The 24934-nt window shown below is 40.7% G+C and overlaps 3 protein-coding genes across 3 annotated transcripts; 2 read left to right on the top strand and 1 right to left on the bottom strand.

The window, feature by feature from the left end:
• Window positions 1-1374: 1374 nt before the first annotated feature.
• Window positions 1375-13605, bottom strand: pwwp2a (PWWP domain containing 2A). Its single transcript, XM_030782419.1, has 3 exons — window positions 12497-13605; window positions 6567-8548; window positions 1375-1768 (listed from the first exon to the last, which is right to left on the bottom strand). Exons 1-2 carry the CDS (start codon window positions 13603-13605, stop codon window positions 6592-6594), a joined length of 3066 nt encoding a protein of 1021 aa, XP_030638279.1. The 3' UTR covers window positions 1375-1768; window positions 6567-6591.
• Window positions 10548-19240, top strand: LOC115818920 (gastrotropin-like). The gene is made up of 5 exons (XM_030782420.1): window positions 10548-10556; window positions 17750-17897; window positions 18339-18514; window positions 18855-18944; window positions 19178-19240. The coding sequence occupies exons 2-5, from the start codon at window positions 17831-17833 to the stop codon at window positions 19238-19240; spliced, it is 396 nt and encodes a 131-aa protein (XP_030638280.1). The 5' UTR covers window positions 10548-10556; window positions 17750-17830.
• Window positions 19241-21429: 2189 nt separating this feature from the next.
• On the top strand, window positions 21430-22891 carry LOC115819221 (gastrotropin-like). Its single transcript, XM_030782782.1, has 4 exons — window positions 21430-21574; window positions 22019-22194; window positions 22507-22596; window positions 22829-22891. The coding sequence occupies exons 1-4, from the start codon at window positions 21508-21510 to the stop codon at window positions 22889-22891; spliced, it is 396 nt and encodes a 131-aa protein (XP_030638642.1). The 5' UTR covers window positions 21430-21507.
• Window positions 22892-24934: the final 2043 nt, after the last annotated feature.

Here is a 24934-nt window from a genome sequence, read left to right as displayed (position 1 = left end):
GTTGTATAAATTATTTGTGTAAACGACAGAATGTTATCTTAGGGCACAGAGGAGGGAAGAGGGGGGGAATCTGAAAAGAGTAGATTAACATGTAGTTGTAGAATGAGGTTGAGAAAAAAAGAGTCATATTTTGGGTCAATTCTGGGTATACTAGACATGCCCTGTGTGTGTCAGTTTTAAGCTTTGGCTTAAAGTCCTGTTGTGTAGTGTCACAATGACTGCGTGGCCTGCAGAGGAAATTACTCATCTCTGAGGACCAGTTTAAAGTTGGTTTCCATTAGCAAAATAATTAGGGATGGCGCCTAGTGTATGGTTTGTTCCTTTTTTTTTTTTTTTTAAACGTTTGATAATGTTTCTGGTGTGTGTGTGCGCAGGCGTTCTCATTTACACAACGCAGTAACCCCAAGCAGAGAAGACTCAAATTCTAGTACAAAGGCAAAAAGCAGATGTTTAATGTTCAATTCATAAAGAGATACTCATATACAGTAATAACAAAACAGATTTTTTTTTTCCCCCCACAACCACCATGATCATTTGTTTATTCGAGAGAGCTGTCCGATTGTACTGAAAAGCATGTATGTACAAGAGCGAGCAAGAGAGAGGAAAGCCACAGTAGAGATTCTGTGTGTGTGTGTGTGTGTGTGTGTGTGTGTACCTGCAGCTCCTCTCAGTAAACTCTTCTTATTCCCTTTTTTTTTTTTTGGAGAGCTCAGGTCAACTTTGCAGGAGTCTCTCAGATTTAACTGCTATGACTGCTTGAGTAATACAACGAAAACTTGAAGCAAATATTTGATTTTTGGGGTTAAGACAGGATGACAGACATCAAGGAAAGACACAACAAATAAGCATTTGTGTTTTGATTTTGTCATTTTTGAAAATCATTTATGAACAGGGGAGGATGACTCTATAGATATATGGTTATAACATTACAATTTCCCCCCCCTGTAATGGAGGCAAAAATAGGGACTCCCCCCCCCCCCCCCGCCATATGTATGGAGGGCAAGTGACAGTATAGATGACAAACATCAAGTTCTGTTGCAGCTCGCTCACTCCCTCAAAACCCTCTCTTCTAAACCACACTAAGAACAGTCTAGAGGGCTTCAGATTGCCCCTGATTTTTAAGGCTCAGAGATCCTCTCTCACAAAACAAAGCACAGCTAATGTCGGGTTCAGAATAATCGGGATTGTTTTTCAAGACGGTTTTAAACACAATTATGCTCGGCCGATCTGAAGTTTCACTGTCATAGCATAGCACATGCAATATTTATTGCATTTTTTAACACAGAATATGATTATTTTTTTTATATAGTTTTTTTTTTTTTTAACTTTTATTTGTTTTCTTCATTCTTACATTTCATGTCTCACTTTTAAAAATCAGAGTACTTTTTAAAAACCCTGTAATCTCTTATGCCTTGTCCCTACACCATCATCATAATCAGCGTATGAGGGACACCCATGTGCCATTCAATAATTAGGGTCTCCTTACTCAAACATGCTTTGGACATGGACAACTCCTCAAAAGGAAGAAATCTAATGTTTGTTTGTTTGTTTTTTTCTTTTCAGCATGATTGATCAGGATAGAGGTGGAGTGAGTGAGCAATTCATTATAAATATATAACTTTTCCTCTCGTCTTTAAATAAAAAATAATTTTCTCCGTTACACCTCCCCCCCCATCCGTGGACGGCTCCTCCCAGTCTTACGGACTCTCCCCCTTAATGGCAGTGTTCCAGACAAAGGGCCCGTCAGCAGCCCTTCAGTGTTGTAGCGCTGAAAGAGAGCAAACAGAAAGACAGGTGAGGTTTACGTCTTGGCAATAAAGAACAGATTTTTTTTTCTTCTTCTTTTTATGACAACACAATGGATTTTGAATCAGCCTTTTCAGAAGGATTACATCCTTCTGAGGAAGTAAAGAGGTTTATGAATGTGTGGTTTTTGAGGAGAGCATTTGTGGTGGGGGAGTAGGAGCTTTAGCTTTTCCAAATTAAATATATTTTGAATGAACTGGACAACAGCCAGAGTGACCACACTCAATACTAATCTTACTACTCAGATGTTTAGAGGAGGGGAGCAATATGTCGGCAACTCCGTGTCACAGTTTTCTATGATGTACTGAGGTAGTCATTAAAAATCTTGTGCCCAACATTTTCTTGGGTAAAGATGTTTCATTTATTTAAACATGCTTATTCCACCTCCAGAGGCTCTGTAGATTTTAGCTCAGTCACACAGTTCACATTTACATTTATTCATCCGGCAGACGCTTTTCCCCCCGAAAGCGCCTCGCATAAATGAATACATACAACACGTGCATAACTAAGCTGACATGAGACAACAGACAGAGACACAGAGCCAAACAACCACAAACAAACAGGTAGTGCAGACGGCAATGTCGTCCTATGCCAACCATCTCACTATACACAAGCCTTACAAGTAAACCCGATATTAGTTTTCAACGAAGCACGATCCTCATCAACAGTAACATAAAAGACAAAAGAAGGACTTCACTGTGTCTCAGTCAATGGCCTTACTGCAATAAATCCATCCAGTCCTAACCGCTACACCACCGTAATCAGCCATGAGGAAGCTTCAAGTCTGAGTCATTGTGCTACCATTGCCCAACCAACCTGGGCAAATGTACGAATGTGCAGCTAATTATTGGGTAACTAATCATTTTTGTGCTACAGAAAGCCACAAGACTTGTGCAACTCTCCTTTACGAAGTATCGTTCAGCTGTTATCTGAGGGGCAATCGCCTCATCCTAAATGGAACAAGCTGTGACTAATGAAGTTTTGATTTGAATCTGGAGTGTTGAGGCGTTTCACAGTGGCAGTGTACCTTTGCAAAATCAATTAGCTTTCGCCTTGTAAAAGGAGTGCCAATCAATGTCATTTTTACACACACACACACACACACACACACACACACACACACACACACTCTTATATAAGCTGCTGAAAATGAAAGCCTGCCAGACTGCATTGCAGCCATTTGGAGCTGAAGGGAGAAAAAAAACAAAAAAAAAAACAGCAGAGAAAACACTTCAAAAATCTGGAAACAAACGTGACCACAAATAATGTCGCTCTTACTGTGGTTTTACCCTTTTTTTTTCTTCCTTAAGAGAACCAAACACAGCTGAAAGGTTGATAAAGAAAAAAAAAGATAATTAAAATGAAAAGGATCATTTTTGTACAGTTTTGACAGTTTCCATTCATGATGAAAACCGTTCTCCTTGTAGCAGTAATATCGTCATGATTTACTACACTTATTTCATAAGCTTCATCAAAACAAATCTTTATTTAATCACACTACGGTAAAGAAGACCCCTTGTTTTTTCAAGGTTGGTCTTCTTGGGGCAAGGATAGGCACAGTGTTGCTGTACCCCTTGAATGGTTTAGTGCCTTTCTAAGTGCTCCACCTGGGATTCAAACCAACAACCCTCTAGAGTCCAGTTTCATCCCCTTACCCACTGGACCACACCCAGAACATAAGCTAATAAAAATGGGAGCGGATCAGACAACATGGCTGTCAAAGTAACATTATTTTCCACGGTAAAATCATGCTCTGTTGGACTCCCCACCCCCACCCCGATCCAGGACCGTCCAAACCATTGCACACTTGTACAATAACATGGACTTTTTTCCAGCTGTTCATCTGAGAGCTCAGAGACTACAGAGACCTTACTGGACTACACTTTACACCTACGTAAATTCTGTAAATAAACAAACCTCATGACATGCTTCTCAGACACTTACACTAAACCTTTTCACATCTGTTTGCAGGTAAGAAAATCTGTCCATCATGCGCCCTGCCATTAAAAACAGTATGATCAAGCAGCCCCACCCCCTCCCCATACAGCATAACTACAGTTATTCTGCCAAACTTGAGAATATGAGATATACTCATACAATCAGACAACTTCAGGTTTAAAAGTAGTATCAGCAAAATTAATGAGTAAAAATGATGACAACTAAGTAAGATTCTTGAAGTTCACATTTTATTAATATAATCTTATAACATCAGAAACATGTACACAGTATCTTCAACTGTAACTTTTTTAAAAATGTTTTTACAGCATTCTCTGACCTGCAAACAGATAGAAGTAAGAAAAAAAAAAAAAGGAAAGAAAGAGAAGGTTGAAATCAAAACAAAGCCAACCAACAATATAAATATCGTTTTTTCCTCTGATTTTAACAAACGTCAGTGAGTCAGTGTGGTCTACCAGGCAACGCTTTTTTTTTTTTGGAGCCATAGATACATCTACAGACAGTGGGTGGTAAAGAAGAGCTGTCTAACAGGTTTGCCTTCTTTTTTTTGGGTGAGAGTGTGACTGGACTTATTGGATTTTGGATGGCTACTCAATTCTGTTGCTTAGCCATGATTACAAACTAAAACTTACAAGTGATGTTTTCTCATAAACACCCACTTGAACCACACTATCGTAAAATATCCTTTGTTCTTAACCGAGCATAAAAAAGCTTCAGTCTAACATTCATCCCCAAAGAAAGCTCAATATTCTATATACACATGTATTCTCAACTGAAGCCCTATCATCAAACACGTGTGTAACACAGAAAATAAAGTCTGGTCACACTACATGAATTTTCAAAACAAATTCCTCAACACAAAACAGAACTCAGAATATAATGAACACTAAAAAAATCAGAGAGATCACTGAATTCCTAGGCCAACCAGAGGAACAAACCCATAATTGTGGTCAAGCGTATTTCTCTTATCAGAACCTCCGCCATGTGCTTCAATGCCCCTTCCCCCACCCCACCCCCCAATCCAAAAAAAGACATTGTGGGCAGTAAATTTTTTTTTTTCCAAACCAGTTAATGCAATTCATTACATAAATAGGGTTTGGTGGTCTATTAAAGCAATGTTTAAATAAAAAAAAAACTGTCAGTCTCCTTCAAGAGTATGTAACGGAAATCACAGATTCAGCTAGACAAACGCCAGCATCGATATGAAAACAAACAAACAAAAAAACACACACATTCATTTCACTGGTTTAAAACAAACATAAGCTCTTACTTATATCCATGCCAGAACAAAGAGATGGAGCAAACAGCTGAGCATGGCAGAACAGAGACAAAGAACAATTTGGGAGTAAAAGCAGACATATAAAAACTATTAAAAGACACAGAGAGATGAAGAAGCAGTGTAGGAAGTTTAAAAAAAAAGCGCGTGAGCAAAAAAACAAAACAAAAAGAGTTGAGAGCCGGTAGAAAGAGAGCACGGCAGCAATGCAAAGTGAGTAAGTCAGTAAAATAGTGAGCTGGGTGGGGGGTGGGGGGCAAAGGAACATGCTGTGGCTGTATTGGGGGGTGGGGGGCGGTGTAGCGGGTTGGGTCGGGGTTGCGGTGGGGGGAGAGGATTTTGTTCAGCTGGTAGGCTCTCGGTGTTTGCTGCGGTCCTCACTGTATTCACAGGAGTCGAGCAGAGCCAACGCAGCTTTCCTATCACTGGCACTTGAGGTGACTTTGGCTTTTACAGGCACCTCCTCACAATCCCAGGTCTACTGCCTGCTAAGCCACAGCTGGCTATGAGCCACGCCCAGATCAAGAGCTCTCCTGCCAAGTCATTGGACCAGGATCCAGCATGTGATTACGTCCGAGGGAAGAGCAGCACCAGTTAAATTCCTGTTTAATCTGTATGTTTAGATAAGGGACACGTCTAACAGGGGAATTCTTTTCACGTCATGTAAACTGTCACATGCGCGTCACCTAACTAAGCCGAATCGACGTGAATTCAAAAGTTTTTATGTTAATAGCAGCTTGTTTCTCCTATTCTCCTAACAACTGTTAACTCGTTTCGAATCCTGCAACCCTAGACATTAGACTGCTGTAAGGACAGTCTTGTTCTTAAGGTGATTAGAGGCAACATAGTCAAGGCTCTTTTTCTGAAAATCCAACGGATGCAAGGACTGAACATATGCTAACAGTCCTCAGACTGTCAGCCAGACAGCAGCCATCAATATTTAAAACTGTTAATGCTTTCATTTAGAATTTTGGGGCACTTTACGTTTTCCAGGTTTATGCGGACAGAAGATTTTGCATGCCATCTAACTTATCCATTCTCAATTTTGTGTTTTCAAAAGGTTGGAAATTTCACAGAGAATCCAACAGCCAGGTGTCAAAATTTTGGGGTTTTTTTTCCGCTTCAACAAAAAAAAAAATCAGAAGTTTAGGAAGTAGCCTAAAATTTGTCCTAATTTGAAACTGCCATCACCAAGCCCAATATTACTCAAAATGTGCAAAATCAAATCTTCTTTTCGTAAGAACCGCACGGGGCCAAAATCATACTGGAACTAGACATTTTGTAGGTACACAAAAAAAAAAAAAAAACCTTAATATTTAACAGTCACGAAAGTCATTTCCTTCCTGTATTATCCCCCAGCATCACCCCTCCACCCTTCACATTCTGCCTTTTAATTGCTTTAGAGGAAATAAATAAAGAGTCCTGGTTGTCCTGCCTGACGCTTTCTGGCTGGTGGGGTGCGGCGGGGGGCTGAAGAGTGTTTTTAGGACGGGCACCGGGGCGAAAGCAGATGCCAGTTTTTGCCTACCTTTCCTTTTCCAAGGCACACTGCCTCACGTCTCAAACTGAGTAAGCAGGGCGCGAACCTCTGGGGTGAGCTGTTTAGCAGCTTTGGCAGCCTCTGTGATGGCTTTACGGTACAGTCCCTTTCTCTTCTTGTCGAAACGTGACTGGAAGTTTTCTAGAAAGGGGGCGAGCTGCGTAATGGCCAGGAAGGACGTGGTGGGCGACCCGAACCAGGAGACGCGGGCCTCCTGCCTGACTAAGAGCCCGTTATCTTTGCGACTCACTGTGATGGCTAAGATGCGTGCCGGCCACCAGGGGAAGCCATAGATTTTGGCCCAGACAATGTCCCCTACGCAAATGGTTCTGCCGTCCGTGGCGACGCACTTAGAGACATTTTTGGAAAAGACAGCGGCTTTGAGTGATTTACTGCGCTTTTTTTCATCCTTTGGAGCAGGAGGAGAGGCGGTGGCAATTGCGGACGACGTGCCTGGGGCAGGGGCTGATCGCAAATCACCGGGAGGGGGAAAGTCAAAGGTCTCGGTCGAGCTACACTCAGAGTTTGAGGACTTTAAATCGTCTGCACTATCGATGCTGCACATGGAGGTACTAGAGGAGTCAGGCTGGCTAGGGTTAAGGGTCATGTAAACCACCAGGTTGCCGGCCTTGCTCCCGCGCGTCTCCCGCCTCTCCTCCCGCCCCTCCTGTTCCTCTGGCTCAGCTTGGGGGGAGCCGTGCTCCGGGGCTGGGTGGGGGTGCGGTTTGGGGTCAGACTGGGCTTGGCTCAGAGGCGGTTCAAGGGCTGTGGTGAGGCCCTGGGGTTCTGCGTCAGTGGTGGCCTGGCCTGCGGAGCAGGAGGAGGAGGAGGAGCGTGTGGAGGTGCAGCGAGGCGCGGCTGGTTTAGGCAGCATTAACAGCCCCCCTCCCGACACCTTCTCCAAGCAAGGCGGCGGCTTACATGAGGAAGAGTCGTTCTCTTCGTTACGGTACCTTTGGGGCTTTATGCGCATCCTGGGCGGCAAAGGGTTGGACATGCCGGGACCTCCGCCGCTGACCTGCTGCAGTCGTCGGGTGAAGTGGACCTTCTGGTGGGCTTCCTGGAGAGCAGCAGCCCTCGTCATGGCCTTGGTGCCGCTGCTGCTGCTGTTGTTGCCTGTGACCGACTCTCTCTGCCTTCTCTGAGCTTTGGCCATTTTCAGTACCTCTTGCACCTTTGAGTGGTCAACGTTTTTGCTCTGCAACACTTTCTTGGCATTGAGCTGGACTCGGGAGCTGCTGTTGGCCGAGGAGGGAGTTGTGTTGGACACGCCTTTAACCACTCGGTTCCCAGCAGCAGCTCCCTTCACCTGGCCCAGAGAAGAAGAGGAGGAGGAGGTGGAGGAGGACATACGAATGGCTGAAGCTTGCCGCTTGGCCCCATCAGCCGCTCGGCTTTTCTCCTCCGAACGTCCCTCACTCCGGGGTCGCTTGCCAGCGACTGTGGCAGCTGCACTGTCATTGCGCCGTCGTTTGGTGTCCTCGCAGCGGTAATCTGAGATGGGGCCACGGCGTGTCTCGCGTTTCTCCCCCACCACGGCACCTTTGCACTTGTCGCATAGCACTTGCCGTGGCCGAAGTTTGATGGCGTTCATGATGGAGGTGGGTTCCTCTCTGTACAGCCTTCGCTTTGGCCTCCTGATCTTGCGGGGCGGGGGCTGAGGTAATGACTGGTTGTAGGTGTCCCTGATGAACAATGGGGGAGGATAAGGGGCGCCCTCCTGAAACAAGGGCGGTAGTTTGGAAGTCCATGGATTGGGCTGGGACTCGAGGGTGGGGTTGGGGTTGGGGTTGGGGTTGGGATTGGGTACCGCAGGGACCTGGGCAGGTTCATCAGGGGGAGCATCGGGGGCCTCCTGAGAGCCGTCCTTCTCTGTCTGGAATGCTTCTGTTTTTAGCTGCATAGATTTTGGTTTGTCCTTGTACTCTCTCTTAGGGAACACAGTTATGGGAATTCCATAGGGTCCAAACCTGAGGAGAGAGAAAGGACAACATAAGTATCTGAAACTAAAAACGTGCCATCCTTAACAACATTTCCTCCACAAAATTAGTGTTAAATCAAGGTGAACAATGCGAAAAACAGAAATCCTCCTCCGCCTACCCAAGAACATACAGATTTGTTGCTACAGATTTCCTCTAAGAGGCTGCGCACTTGCGCATATTCAAGTCATCCAAAGACCCCCAAAAGACACAGGTTGAAAGGAGCTCTCTGTGAGATCAAAAGAGACTCCCACAGGGTGACGCACCACTTCAGCATCAACAGATCTCACCAGGGCCCTTAGAAATGAATGAAACAGGGGAAACATCCCAGTCTTGTAAACAAAATAAAAACGCTGTCTAAATATTTGAAGAAGTTCAGTCTCCTACAATCATATTCTTGTCTAAGAAAAAAAAATCGTAAAATTAGAGCAGAAAGTAATGTTAATTCAGGCACCTCCATGAAAAGACTGTTTTCTATCTTAGTGTTGATGGTGTGTGAATACTGATACTGACAAATCAGAACAATTCCAGATTCATTTTCATATCTTATCAGGTACTTTCTATTCCACATCTGTAGTCAAGATCAACCTAAGCAGTTTCTAAACTACAGAAAAACATCTTCCCTGTAGAGATCCAGAGCACGAACAGGATACGACTAAATATAGTCCTGATTGACTATGGGGGGAAAAGGATGACATTTTAATAATATTTTGAATGTTTACAAACATACAAATTCCTTATGGCAAAACCATCAACTCAAGGACACATGAAAAAATATTCAAATTGCTCTTTTGGGCACTGGACACATTCTCCCATGGAAAAAAAAGACAGAAAGCGCTCCCTGGCAACATATCCCTTGAGTCAAAAATCTAAAGTTGTCAATTTACGAACTTTGAGAAGTTCTGACTTGATCACTATGCCCAGCCCATTCTCTTCTCACATTATAGACATCAAAACCTTTGACACAAACAAATGTGATACATGAAGAATTCGACCAGGATTCTAGAAATATCTATGACACACACTTATACATTCCAACATACAGGTGAGTCACAAAAACACAAATGTCTTGCACTGCCAATAAAGAAAGATATGCACAGCATTTGAAGTGCATGCATGTCTTGTAAAAACTTAGTGCAGGTTGAACAAACCTGGAGAGTCTAGAGTTCACAGCCACAAAAAATAAAGGCCTAAACATTTTTTTTTTTCATTTTATCACCTGTAAACATTTCAAGAGGACACAGTTAATGGCCCTAACCAAATAAGCAACAGAGCAGTCTTGGTTTACAAATTTGTCCTTCTGGTCTGATTTTGTAGGCTACATAAAATCATTTCCATGAAACTGAAAAAGAATGTGGAACTGAACTAACAGCATTCATCTTGAAATTTTCAATGACAAAGTGATTATTCTTTTAAATTAAAGCTCAGTTGTTGTTTTTTTTTTTACCTAAGTAGGCAAAACCTCCTGGTATTACAGAGGTCATGTCATGAATCTTTACAACTAAAGCAAGTGCAAACCCTTTTTTCATTTATTCAGTTACAAAGTCATCTTGTACAATTACACCTCAAGACAGAATTAATGATATAGCATTTACGTAATACTACAGCAGTGCATTCTCCAACATCACGACTCAAAATAACACTAAACCCAGAGGCAATCCTTCTCCAGGAGAGCTACAAAGCTGTGGGATTTTGTTCCAGTGCGATTCTAACACACCTGATTTTAACATTAAGAGGCTTTGCAGAACCTTGATTACTTGACTCAAGCGTGTGTGTATGCGTGTGTGTGGGGTTGGTTTACAAAAAAAAAAAAAAAAGCATACAAACTTAACATCCCTCTGAGAAGAGGATTACCCTCCCTGTGAGAGCTTGGGGTGAAATAATTTAGCCAAAATGGTGTGCATAGATTTCAGTTTGCAGGAATGTGTCTGATAGGGACACAGTGTGAAGTGTGTCCACTTCAGAGCCAGTTCAGAGAAATAATTATAGCTGGGCTCAGGTCAGGACTGGGCTCCAGTGAAGGAAAATATGAACAAAATATCCAGAGGTTTTAAACTGTCTTACTGCTGACTATGGAGCGGTCTGAATCACATCAATATCCATAATATGCCATTAACCATCCACAACTTCCTGTTACTGGTGTGTAATGTAATGAATCATCTGACAAAGAGATTGACGAGAAAGTCGGACCCTAAAATTCACTTTGGGTCTGAAATGGATCAAGCATGGACCTCCAACTTTCAAATGTCCATGAATTGTACACTACAACACAGGTCCGAAGTCAGTGATTGGAAGAGAATCTGAGAGCAGCAGGAATCCACAAAGTCTTCTCCTGAGGAGAGGTGCCGTCCCTTAAAAAGGCCTTGACTAAGCCAGCGCTGAGTTAACATGGAAAATGCAAATGAAGAGCGCCTCAGAGCTGCTTGTGGCTAAAAATAAACTGGACAATATGGCTAGCAAGTCACTTCAAAGCTACAGTGCTGAACAGTGCACAGAGCTTGAGTTTTACTCGCTGAAAACGCAGAACAAACTTTCAGCCACCAGTTCTATACATGAAGGCATAAGTACAATAACTTTGACACTTCATATGTTCGTTCTGTTGGAGCGTTTAGTCTTGGCACATCCAACCATCCATCACCTGCCTCAACCCATCATGTCTTGGAAAGAACGTCTTTTAAATTACCAACAACTTGAGGTGAAAGGCTTAAAAGACAAGTATTTGGACTGTATTTGGAGGGGTATTTTCCTCAGTGACAAAAACAACAGAAAAGCTATGGCTTAAACAGAGCATGCTGCTCCATACAATTAGCCAGACAAAGTGCACTTTTCCCCTTACAATATGTCTATATCAGAACACCACATTATCGCACACACAAACCACCTTTTTGCTCCTGTGATATGACCACAAGTCAAGAGGTGCAACTGAAGGTGCAAGTGAAGCCCACTAACAGAGTTGTTAAACAAAAGAAGCATAAAATGGCATAAAATAAAAGGCATAAAATCTCTTATAGACAGAGGCAGGTAAAGGTGCAAGATCGTCAATAAGCTGAGAGCTCATTAGTGGACATCTCTCCCATTTTCATAACTCCAAAATGCAACACAACTGCTGCCTCTCGAAATATGCCGCACCTCAAATAAAACACACCAGTTTTTTTGATGAGATATCTAATGTGTTTCTTTAGTATTGTCTGTATGATACTGTCTCAATAATCCACAGATTTTTTTCAAAGATACAGGATATTTCTAACGTATTTGATCAATATCTTCGAGGAAACTGGCAATGTCCCGATGTTAAATGTGATGATACATTTGCAAAAATATCACTCCCCAACAAACAATAAAAGGATCAGATGTGTCCCTGTTGTATAAAAGTTCGCTTCATTATAAATCCAAATAAAGACCTGGAGTGAGAAAAGGAGTGAAGAATGAAAAAAGGTGTTGATGAGTGATAGACTCCTACAGAGTTATAGATGGTGGGGGAGGATATGGAGTGTTAGACAGCCGAGAGAAACCATCATGCTACACTACCCAGATGGCAAAATGAAACCAAAATTCCACCACAGTCAAAGCCAGTATGTCAAAAGTCATTCTGAGAGAATGACACTGATACTTCTTACCCAAACGGGTAGATGTCAATGTTAAATGTCAATACGTCACATTAATACATGCCAAAAATTATTATGCAAAAGCATTTCCGAAGTCCCAGTGAAAACATCAGTGCAGGACAAACATGCAGGTAAGCAAAGAGAGGATATGTATCCTTGACAATGTTTACCGAAATGTAAACAAAGATCTGATGTCGAAATGAGGGTGGAGAGGAGAAGCAAATAAGAGAGTAACGCAGCCTCAATCGTTATTTTAAGTCACTCGAATCAATAACAGTCAACGTTTAAAGGTACTTATCTACTTGACTTCAGTTTGCGAAATCATGAAATTTACCTTTTCGTAAGGTCCATGAGCACTCCAGAGAAGATCTTCTCGCCCAAACGAAATGACACAACGAGCGCATCATCAATGATGTGATCCAATGAGACCCGAACCTCAGACCCGGGTATTAGCTGATCAACCGTATCAGGCCGTGTCTCACTACGTTCCATACAGGGCACTGGAGGTTTGCATTCGGGCTCAGATTCAATAGGGTCCTCACTGAAACTCTGTTGATGGGAATGTACATCCCCTGGTTCTGATGAGATGAGAGACTGATTCACTACCACTGGAAGTTCGGGGGAGTTCTTAGTGGAAAGGGGTGAACAGTCACTTATGTGTCCCTTTTCTACAGATTCAATAAGCGATGTGTCTTCTAAAATCGACAGCGACTGTGGATGGTCTGAAGGCTGTGGACATTTGTGTAAAGCATCTTCCGGGGACTTCAATTCTGCACCACCAGCATCGTCTGCGGGCTCTGGCTCCTGATCCGACTCATGAGACGGGTTGATTAAACCTATGAAGTTACACTCGATATTTGTGGGATGGGTTGACTCTGGATTATGATAGTATTCGACCGCAGGTTCGGCTGGTTCAGCAAGGGACAGTCCTGTCTCAGTTTCTAAAGGATGAGCAGGGAGAGAGTGCAAAAACACCACCGATGGTTGCGAATCGGAGATGGAGCTGGGTAAAAGGCATGCGCTGGAATCGTGTGGACTGACCTCGTTTGTAGGTTCCACACTGGGTGAAAACGGTTCTTTCAAACGCTCACCCTTGGCAATAATGTCTTTCAATTTGTAGTCCATTAAAACGTAATCCCCGGTCTTATCCTCGTGTCTCCAAGAGCAGCCCATCTCGATATGTTCATCTTCTGCATGGGCAGCGAGGGCTTTTCCCGCGGCTTGTAGGTCCGGCCTTCTTATCTCCATTTGGACCTGGCTGCATTCCTGAACTGCATCCATATCCTTGGGTCGATGACAAAGGTCCATTTCTGGCGCGTAGTCCTGGGACGAATCGGCCTCTTGTTTGGCCACATGCTTGCCTGGCTCTGGTTCGATTTCAACCCCGTCCCCCGCTGTTGTTGATGCCGCAGCAGCTCCTGGCTCCGCAGCCACGGCCGCCATTTTCTTTCCGCTTTGCAACTATTACTCGGCCCTCTCCTACTGATAGGATGTGGACCCGCCCATTCAAAACTAAAAACACTTGGGGTTGGCCGAAACAGCGCGATCTTGTTTTTGTGTAGTATATTCTTATGCCAATCAATGGAAATGTCTGAAAACACCAATGTGATTGGCTTGTGTTTGGTCAATACGGTATGCCTTAGAAATTTCAGTTTTAAGGCCACAAGGGGCAGTATTAACTCATCTATTTTGATAGAGGCGCCATACTGGGTCGAAAGATGAAACGAGTTTGGGTTGATTTTGGACCTAGCCATAGATCTAAAGGGAAACGCAGTACGCAGTGAATGCTTAGAACTTACTATACATTTGCACGTCTGTACAACAAATATCAACAGAGCAACCCTGACCTGGTGCTTTGTATAGAAACACAGCACCAGAAATACCCTAGCTACATGTGAAATAAGTCTTGGAGCACTCGTAATCAAAAGCTCATAGAAATCACTAAAGGTTATTACCTGACAAATATTGTGTTGACACGCAAATTTTTTCTTTAATCTCCTTCTTTTACAGTACGCACAAATCAAAGTAAATTGCAGCCTATTAATAATTAACTGCTATGACTATTTTGAAAGGTAATAAGTAATACTCAAGAGAAAGTGCAGTCAAATGAGAGAGAGAGAAAAAAATGTGGTTTGAAGTGTAATCATAAGCAAAAAAACAAAACAAAACAAGAACCAAATGATTTGCAACCCACTGACAGTATGGTTAAGACAGTTACGCCTTTGTGTACTTTACTACATCAGCCCTCTGAGGTTACTTGTCGCAGTGACCTTTGAGATTCTGTGCATGGAAGTTGAGTTTTATGAGAAGCACACATGACAAGTATTGCTCATTGCATCAGTGGGCTAAGACACACATTTCCACAAGTACTTGCTTTATTTATTTATTTGTTTGTTTGTCCGTTTGATGTGTCATTTTTCAAACTATTTTTATAAACATAGACACAGTTTTGTACTGTCTAAGTACCATTTTCTGAACAGAGAATTTCTTTTGTAGCATCAACAAATTAATGATGCATTGTGGACGTATAACTTCACTTGCTGCTGAGGGCTCTTAGTGCATCAGTTTTAGCTCTCAGTTGAGAAGTGTGTCGCTAATGTGCAAATCACTCTGGAACTCAGAGAGAGAGACAGAGGGATTACTGCACATCCAGTTTTTAAGAAGAAGCAGAGGAAGAGGAAGAAGAAGAGGAAGAAGAAGAAGCAGAAGCCTCTGCACGATGGAGATATGGGAAGAGATCTTTTGCATACCGTATTACAGATTGAAGAGCTTGTACTGCTCAGCTGTTTGGTTGACATCTATGCCTTTAAAAAGTAATGGAAAATCTAAAGATACAACATTTCTTAATCTTAACGTAGTCCTCAAAATTCTGGTTTTACACTCAATACCTGGAATTAAAAACAAAAGAATCATTGCAAAAATATTCAAAAGAAGAAGAAGAAATGCTACTCTCTCACAAAGACTTTTGACCAGGAAAAAAAACAGGAGGAAAAATTATGCATCTCCAGCCTTGACAGCACTAAAAATGGTTATAAAGCTTAAGCTGATTCTTTGTGTCCCCGCCAAGAGTGACTGACAGTGACAGAGTTTAATGACCACACGTTTATAAGCCAACCTTGACAGACACTCTGCAGAACAATGACAGTATTGTAAAAGTTTATGTTTCACTATGGTTTACTTCAACAGTTTGTGGTTAAAAAGTTATTTTGCAATCATAGCACATTACGCCATAGTACAAATTTATATGATTTCACAAGGTAATCGTTCAGACAGAGTACTTGGGTGTGTCAGACCCTAAGCAAAAGGTGATGGACCTGCCGGCCACTTAACAAGTGCCGTCTTGTCATCCAGTTACTTTGAATGTCTTTTGGCTTTGAAATAAAAACTTAATGAAATAGCAATGCGGAATTAAAATCTTTGTAAACGAGTGTTTCCTCTCTCATTCAGCAAATATTAGTTAACTTCTGCACCAGATGTACCTAATACCACATGAGTTTTTGGTGTTTTTTTCTCAATTCAAACATGACTTTAAACTGTCTCATTCCTCTCAGGAAACTTAAATGATCAAAGCCTAGAATCTTAGTCTAATCATATATGTAGTGATTCCTTAACTTCGTCTGTATTGATATTTTTATTTGTAATATCTATAAATAACATAGTAATACAATGCTAACTGATATAATCATCTTTCTATATTGTGTAATGTTATGGTCTAATAGCTAACCGCCATTTTATGAGTGTAAACAGTTACAGACAAGTCAAAGAAACTAGCACAGGCAAAGGGGGACTTGTTCTGGATACATATTTCTTTTATCTCTCTTGTGTAGTGTGATCTCCCAATCTTATGGTGTGTGCAGACCAGAGCCCCATACTTATCTATGCATCTTAGAAAAAAAAGATTTCAAAAGAACACGAAAATGTTTGATTTTTCTCGATCCCTTAAAGGCCTAGATACAACAGCTGTACTGAGGACTGATCTCGCAAGATTAGAAGTGATTCATGAGTAGTAGTTTTTATGTCTTAGGCCATTGACCCACAGCACGTGTGGCTGTCTCATAACAGCGTGTGTGTGTGTGTGTATGTGTGTGTGTGTGTGTGTATGTTTTTGTGTTACTTGTGCGTGTGCCGTGTAGAGATATATCTTTGTGTCACTGAGTTCAAAGAAGGACTTGCATTCTAGTGTAGGAAGTAAAATAAGAACAGTGCACAGTACACATTTGCCATGGCTTGTAAAGTTAGCTCATGTGGGTGTGACTGTGTTTGAGGCATGTTTTATAGAGTGAGCTTTGTTCTGAAGGCTTTGAATTTCATTTTGATCAATCTGTATTTAGGCCAATTTTAACCCCACAACCCCTGGTTTCCTCCAACAGAATGGTTTCGAGGACTATGAATTTAATATTACTCAGTCTGTATTTAGACCAACACTGACTCCACAAAGCATTATCATTTATGTTTGAATGTGTGACATTCAGGAGCACAGTGCTCATGCCTAAGGTTGTTCTCTGTGTTCTGCATCTATTCTAAAGAGCTTACTGTTCCGTCCTGATCAAGGTCAAGGGAGCTGACTTTGTGTACAACTTAGTTCCAGGTCTGACTACAGTGCCACTGCACAATGTTTCTATTCACAGGGGATGCAGTAAAATACTGAGGCCCATACAGCAATAATGCCATCAAAAGAAGACATTGGAGATGTAGACAGTGAAATGTGATAGTTTGGAATCCGCAACTGCTGTCTAAAGAAATGACTAAGGGTTATTAAGGGTTCATATAATCTTTAAGTAAAGGACAATTAATAAGTTATATATTTCTCCTCTGCTCTGATACAACATTTGTTGAAGGTTTATTAACTGTACTTTATTATACTTCAAAACTGTCTCTGTCGAAACATGTAATCCATATAGTAGACTTAGACAACTTGTGATGCCAATGTTTAGCAGTGCCACATTAAAAAGAAATTAACACATTTTGGTTTGGTTTGGCAGATTTTGGTTAAAACTGCTTAGCCAGTTCTATGAGGCATTTATTGTCGATGGGAATATGGCATATCTGGAATATTTTAAACCGGTGGCATTTTTGCCATGACATAGGTACCATTAAATTAAATTCACAGCAAGAACTATTCTTCACGTCCCTAAAAGTAACTTTACATAGGTTTATTTCATCAAGTTGATAAAGAATAATTATTGCTCTGCTAAAACTTAGCCACAAGTGTTACTTATGATTTGTGAGTACAGAACAAATTGCACTGTGTCATTAATGTATTGTGTCAGTGTTGTAAAGAGAGCATAAGTTCTTCCCTGCAAAAAGAAAAATAAATAAATAGATAAATATATACTAATATAATATATATTAAATTATATATTATGTGCATATATATGCATGCACACCAGATTCTGCTCACTTACATGTGTACATTTCACCTGTGAGAGGTGAGTGACCACATGGTCACCTGCTCCTGGATGATTACATTGTGGTGCCATCATAAAACCTTACTGAGCAACTGTTAAGATGATGTCAGTACCTTGAGAGAGAAGGCAGGGAAAGAAGGGAGGCAGAGTATTTAAGGAAAGCAAATCCATCCATCCAGCACCTTTCTCTTCAAGGCCTTAGCTCTTGCTTCACTTTGTTCTCTCTCTTACTCGAGCCACCAACCGACTCCGTGCTAACCATGTCTTTCGCTGGCAAGTACCAGACTGAGACCCAGGAGGGTTACGATGAGTTCTGCAAGCTCCTCGGTAAGTCACTTTCTTCTATAAGTCAGAGAGAACTGAGACATAGACCGTAATGGTTGTTTAAAATATCTGATTTTGCATTGTAGGCATTTCCACACTGTGGAAATACTGTATGTCAAACATTCTAAATATGTACATTTAGATTCTGTATCAAAACAGTAATTCTAAACACAGTCTTTAGGTACACATCTGCAAGTCCTGCAACTGCACATGCTGAAATTATTTCACACTGTGCCTGTTTTCTTGTTCCTGTCATTCACTTCTTTTTTTGAATTATCATTTTATTATTAGTAGTAGTAGTAGTAGTAGTAGCACTAGTAGTAGAAGAAATATGTGAAAAGAAAAAGAATATGGTCTGTTCTGTGTAGAGTATGTGCACTGAGCAATTAAATAAATCTGACCTGGTTTTGAAGTCTGACCACACGTGCTGTGATGCCCTTTCAGGCATCCCTGACGATATCATTGAGAAAGGCCGTGACTACAAGCTTGTGACAGAGGTAACACAGAACGGAGATGAGTTTGCATGGACTGTGCACTACCCTGCCAACCACTCTGTCACCAACAAGTTCGTCCTTGGCAAAGAGTCTGACATGGAGACCATCGGAGGAAAGAAGTTCAAGGTGAGACATTCCATACTAGAGCAAAATCTCAAAATGCTAAAACACTGAGGAAAGTGAAAGGTGTAACAGTGCTCATATTAGACTTATAGTAACCACAAAGCTGCAAAATATTTGTCAAAGTATGTGAGAATATGATTTGGTAGTACGTTTAAGGCAATTGGAAGATTTGAAAAAGATTTTTTAATGAAATAATATCATAGTACTCAACAGTATTTTAGTATGAGAAGTGAATGGGTGACTGCTTGACTGGAACTTTTTAAGAAAAAAAATAAGAAATGAAAAAAGTGATTATGGCAAATTCAGTCAAGTCACTGAGTGATATCTGTGTATTTTTTGTTAGGCCACTGTCACCATGGAGGGGGGCAAACTGACTACACGATTCCCTAATTACCACCACACATCTGAGATCAGCGGCGGGAAACTGATTGAGGTGAGATTTTGTTCAATGTAATGCTTTTTAATGAATAAAGCACTCCATTTCATGAACTCTATGTTTTTTTTTAATTTTCATGTTAAAACTGTCTTTCTTTTTTATGTTTGTTTAGTTGTAAAGTATAGTTCTTGTAATCATATAGCTGTTTATTCATTTTTACTCTTTATGACCAAAATTCTGTGAAATACTGACAAAAACAATGATCTGAAATTGTATTATTGTTTCTGTAGATTTCCACCGCTACCTCAGCTAAGGGTCCAGTCGTCCTGAAGCGCGTCAGCAAGAAGATCTAACCAAATCAATATGCTGTTGTATTGCTGTTTAATAAATATCCCCTCTTTTTTATGAAATGCTTACTTAATTAAATAAAGTTCAGTAACTTCACTCCTCTGACCTCTCTGTTTGTTTATTTTCCGTTATCATGATACAGTTCAATGTTGTTGAGGGTTTTTTTACTAGGTATCCGGTAACTCTTTGATGACTTAATGACTTGTGAGACAAAGTTCAGTTCAAACAGAGGCAGACAAGGGATCAGTACACTTGTGGTGATTAAGATTTGAAGCAATTTTTCCACACAAAGTTTGGTTTTGCCATTTATGTAAGGGCCAAAAATAACTCCATTTGAATTGCGTCAACCATAAGTCAATCTCAGTTTTAAATTATTTTTGGAATAAATTAAAATATCAGTCATCCATTCTAAACTGCAGACATTTTTTTGACTTGTGACCAAAATCTCAATTCACTCATGAAGTGAGTCAAATAAAAACTAAACCAAAGCCCAGTACAGTGCGTTAATTTCATGAATCAGCAAAAAAAAAAGTTTCTTTCACAGTTGTTCATGAGTCAGCTCCATTCTGTGTTTAACGTTTAATCAGTCATGAGACACAAGGTTAAACCTCTGTCTGATTTTATGCACATATGTAGGATAAATTGTTATTAAACACAAGGCAAACACACATCCCCCTCTCCACACACGCACAGGGAGCTTTGTAAAGAAAGCTGGAGAGAATGATCCGTTACCCAACTGCTCCATCAGCCTCCTCTTGTCCTCCACCCTCTACCCCTCTCTGTCTCTACATCACACCAGCTCAGACATGTGGTCCACCTCCCTGGTCTCCTCCAACAGAATGGTTTCGAGGACTATGAATTTAATATTACTCAGTCTGTATTTAGACCAACATTGGCTCCACAAAGCATCATCATGTATGAATGTGTGACATTCAGGAGCACAGTGCTCATGCCTAAGGTTGTTCTCTGTGTTCTGCATCTATTCTAAAGAGCTTACTGTTCCGTCCTGATCAAGGTCAAGGGAGCTGACTTTGTGTACAACTTAGTTCCAGATCTGACTACAGCGCCACTACACAATGTTTCTGCTCACAGGGGATGCAGCAAAATACTGAAGCCCATATAGCAATAATGCCATCAAAAGAAGACATTGCAGGTGTAAACATTGAAATATGATGCTTTGGAGTCTGCAGCTGTCACCAGAAGAAGTGACGGAGGGCTTGTGTAATCTTTATGTCAAGGACAATTATTGAATTTGTTCCTCTGCTTTGATACAATGAGAGCTGAAGGTTGATTGACTGTACTTACTGTTGCTTTCTCCGTCAAAACTATGAATACACAGATAGACAGATCATGTAATCCATACAGGAGATTTAGACAACTTTAAAAACAATGTTTTGCAGTTTGCCTTGAATAATTGTCAAGGACAATTGTTAGATTATATATCACTCCTCTGCTTTGATACAATGGCAGCTGAAGGTTGATTACCTATACTTATTGTTACTGTCTCGGTCAACTATGAACATACAGGCTGACAGGCCATGTGATCCATGTAGCAGATTTAGACAACTTTTAAAACTAATGTTTTGCATTGCCACATTTAAAAGAAATGGCTGATTTTGGTTAAAACTACAGAGCTAGTTAGGCATTTACTGTCTACTTGGAACAGGGCACCTCTAGAATATTATAAACCAATGGCAGTTTCCTGTCTGAAACCAATGACATATGTATCATTAATTAGAATTCTCAGTGAGCATCATTCTTTATGTTCCTAAAAGTGACTTCGTCCAGGTTTATTTCATCAAGGTGAAAATGTGTGAATCTTGCTCGCCAGAAACTTAGCCACATAGGCTACCTATGATTTGTGAGTACAGAGTGAATTGCTCTGTGTCTGGGTTGCACTGGTGTGGTAATGTTGTGTTTCATGGTGTGTTGTGGCTGTAAAAAGAGCGTAAGTTCTTCTCTGTAAAAAAAAAAAAATTATGAATGCACTCCAGGTTACGCTCAGCTACATGTATACATTTCACCTGTGAGAGGTGAGTGACCACATGGTCACCCACTCCTGGATGATTACATTGTGGTGCCATCATAAAACTTTATTGAACAGTTATGAAAGTGATGTTAGTACCTTGGGAGAGAAGGCAGGGCTAGAAAACTTATAGAGTATTTAAGGAAAGCAAATCCATCCATCCAGCACCTTTCTCTTCAAGGCCTTAGCTCTTGCTTCACTTTGTTCTCTCTCTCACTCGAGCCACCAACCGACTCCGTGCTAACCATGTCTTTCGCTGGCAAGTACCAGACTGAGACCCAGGAGGGTTACGATGAGTTCTGCAAGCTCCTCGGTAAGTCACTTTCTTCTATAGGTCAGAGAGAATTGAGACATAGACTGTAATGGATGTTTAAAATATCTGATTTTGCATTGTAGGCATTTCCACACTGTGGAAATACTGTATGTCAAACATTCTAAATATGTACATTTAGATTCTGTATCAAAACAGCAATCCTAAACACAGTCTTTAGGTACACATCTGCAAGTCCTGCAACTGCACATGCTGAAATTATTTCACACTGTGCCTGTTTTCTTGTTCCTGTCATTCACTTCTTTTTTTGAATTATCATTTTATTATTAGTAGTAGTAGTAGTAGTAGTAGTAGCACTAGTAGTAGAAGAAATACGTGAAAATAAAAAGAATAAGGTCTGTTCTGTGTAGAGTATGTGCACTGAGCAATTAAATAAATCTGACCTGGTTTTGAAGTCTGACCACACGTGCTGTGATGCCCTTTCAGGCATCCCTGACGATATCATTGAGAAAGGCCGTGACTACAAGCTTGTGACAGAGGTAACACAGAACGGAGATGAGTTCGCATGGACTATGCACTACCCTGCCAACCACTCTGTCACCAACAAGTTCGTCCTTGGCAAAGAGTGTGACATGGAGACCATCGGAGGAAAGAAGTTCAAGGTGAGACATTCCATACTAGAGCAAAATCTCAAAATGCTAAAACACTGAGGAAAGTGAAAGGTGTAATAGTGTTCACGTAACATTTATACTAACCTCAAATTTGCAAATGAAAAATGTCAATGTATGAATGTGATTTGGGCATAAGTTTAAGAGACCTGGAGGATTTGTTTTTAATGAAATAATATCGTAGTACTCAACAGTATTTTGGAATGAAAAGTGAAGGGGTGACTGCTTGACTGGAACTTTACAATAAAAAAAGACTGTATCAAATTCAGTCAAATCACTGACTGATATCTGTACATTTTTTGTTAGGCTACCGTCACCATGGAGGGGGGCAAACTGAGTGTGCGATTCCCTAATTACCACCACACATCTGAGATCAGCGGCGGGAAACTGATTGAGGTGAGATTTTGTTCAATGTAATGCTTTTTAATGAATAAAGCACTCCATTTCATGAACTCTATGTTTTTTTTAATTTTCATGTTAAAACTGTCTTTCTTTTTTATGTTGGTTTAGTTGTAAAGTATAGTTCTTATAATCATATAGCTGTTTATTCATTTTTACTCTTTATGACCAAAATTCTGTGAAATACTGACAAAAACAATGATCTGAAATTGTGTTATTGTTTCTGTAGATTTCCACCGCTACCTCAGCTAAGGGTCCAGTCGTCCTGAAGCGCGTCAGCAAGAAGATCTAACTAAATCAATATGCTGTTGTATTGCTGTCTAATAAATACCCCCTCTTTTTTATGAAATGCTTACTTAATTAAATAAAGTTCAGTAACTTCACTCCTCTGAGCTCTCTGTTTGTTTATTTTCCATTATTATGACACAGTTCAATGTTGTTGAGGGTTTTTTTACTAGGTATCCGGTAACTCTCTGATGACTTAATGACTTGTGAGACAAAGTTCAGTTCAAACAGAGGCAGACAAGGGATCAGTACACTTGTGGTGATTAAGATTTGAAGCAATTTTTCCACACAAAGTTTGGTTTTACCATTTATGTAAGGGCCAAAAATAACTCCATTTGAACTGCGTCAACCATAAGTCAATCTCAGTTTTACATTATTTTCGGAATAAGTTAAAATATCAGTCATCCATTCTAAACTGCAGACATTTTTTTGACTTGTGACCAAAATCTCAATTCACTCATGAAGTGAGTCAAATAAAAACTAAACCAAAGCCCAGTACAGTGCGTTAATTTCATGAATCAGCAAAAAAAAGTTTCTTTCACAGTTGTTCATGAGTCAGCTCCATTCTGTGTTTAATGTTTAATCAGTCATGAGACACAAGGTTAAACCTCTGTCTGATTTTATGCACATATGTAGGATAAATTGTTATTAAACACAAGGCAAACACACATCCCCCTCTCCACACACGCACAGGGAGCTTTGTAAAGAAAGCCGGAGAGAATGATCCGTTACCCAACTGCTCCATCAGCCTCCTCTTGTCCTCCACCCTCTACCCCTCTCTGTCTCTACATCACACCAGCTCAGACATGTGGTCCACCTCCCTGGTCTCCTCCAACAGAATGGTTTCGAGGACTATGAATTTAATATTACTCAGTCTGTATTTAGACCAACATTGGCTCCACAAAGCATCATCATGTATGAATGTGTGACATTCAGGAGCACAGTGCTCATGCCTAAGGTTGTTCTCTGTGTTCTGCATCTATTCTAAAGAGCTTACTGTTCCGTCCTGATCAAGGTCAAGGGAGCTGACTTTGTGTACAACTTAGTTCCAGATCTGACTACAGCGCCACTACACAATGTTTCTGCTCACAGGGGATGCAGCAAAATACTGAAGCCCATACAGCAATAATGCCATCAAAAGAAGACATTGCAGGTGTAAACATTGAAATATGATGCTTTGGAGTCTGCAGCTGTCACCAGAAGAAGTGACGGAGGGCTTGTGTAATCTTTATGTCAAGGACAATTATTGAATTTGTTCCTCTGCTTTGATACAATGAGAGCTGAAGGTTGATTGACTATACTTACTGTTGCTTTCTCTGTCAAAAATATGAATACACAGATAGACAGATCATGTAATCCGTACAGGAGATTTAGACAACTTTTAAAACCAATGTTTTGTATTGCCACATTTATAAGAAATGAACAAAAAGATAATTTTGTTTAAAACCACTGAGCTAGTTCCATGAAGCAAAAATATAATTTGAATAGGGAGCTTCTAGAATATTTGAAACCAATGACATATGTATCATTAATTAGAATTCTCAGTGAGCATCATTCTTTATGTTCCTAAAAATGACTTCGTCCAGGTTTATTTCATCAAGGTGAAAATGTGTGAATCTTGCTCGCCAGAAACTTAGCCACATAGGCTACCTATGATTTGTGAGTACAGAATGAATTGCTCTGTGTCTGGGTTGCACTGGTGTGGTAATGTTGTGTTTCATGGTGTGTTGTGGCTGTAAAAAGAGCGTAAGTTCTTCTCTGTAAAAAAAAAAAAAAATTATGAATGCGCTCCAGGTTACGCTCAGCTACATGTATACATTTCACCTGTGAGAGGTGAGTGACCACATGGTCACCCACTCCTGGATGATTACATTGTGGTGCCATCATAAAACTTTATTGAACAGTTATGAAAGTGATGTTAGTACCTTGGGAGAGAAGGCAGGGCTAGAAAACTTATAGAGTATTTAAGGAAAGCAAATCCATCCATCCAGCACCTTTCTCTTCAAGGCCTTAGCTCTTCACTTTGTTCTCTCTCTCACTCGAGCCACCA

Source organism: Chanos chanos, chromosome 8, assembly GCF_902362185.1.
Source record: "Chanos chanos chromosome 8, fChaCha1.1, whole genome shotgun sequence".
Classification (NCBI taxonomy): Eukaryota; Metazoa; Chordata; class Actinopteri; order Gonorynchiformes; family Chanidae; genus Chanos; species Chanos chanos.
The sequence above is the reverse complement of the archived record's forward strand: the minus strand, read 5'-3'. Positions and strand labels throughout refer to the sequence as shown.

Excerpts from the sequence above, each read along its gene's own strand:
- pwwp2a (XM_030782419.1), bottom strand. The coding sequence starts at position 13,605 with ATGGCGGCCGTGGCTGCGGAGCCAGGAGCTGCTGCGGCATCAACAACA. Across the intron at positions 8,549-12,496 it reads CTCATGGACCTTACGAAAAG|GTTTGGACCCTATGGAATTC; the intron begins GTAAATTTCATG and ends CTCTCTCCTCAG.
- LOC115818920 (XM_030782420.1), top strand. The coding sequence starts at position 17,831 with ATGTCTTTCGCTGGCAAGTACCAGACTGAGACCCAGGAGGGTTACGAT. Across the intron at positions 17,898-18,338 it reads TGAGTTCTGCAAGCTCCTCG|GCATCCCTGACGATATCATT; the intron begins GTAAGTCACTTT and ends ATGCCCTTTCAG. Across the intron at positions 18,945-19,177 it reads GCGGCGGGAAACTGATTGAG|ATTTCCACCGCTACCTCAGC; the intron begins GTGAGATTTTGT and ends TTGTTTCTGTAG.
- LOC115819221 (XM_030782782.1), top strand. The coding sequence starts at position 21,508 with ATGTCTTTCGCTGGCAAGTACCAGACTGAGACCCAGGAGGGTTACGAT. Across the intron at positions 22,195-22,506 it reads TCGGAGGAAAGAAGTTCAAG|GCTACCGTCACCATGGAGGG; the intron begins GTGAGACATTCC and ends ATTTTTTGTTAG. Across the intron at positions 22,597-22,828 it reads GCGGCGGGAAACTGATTGAG|ATTTCCACCGCTACCTCAGC; the intron begins GTGAGATTTTGT and ends TTGTTTCTGTAG.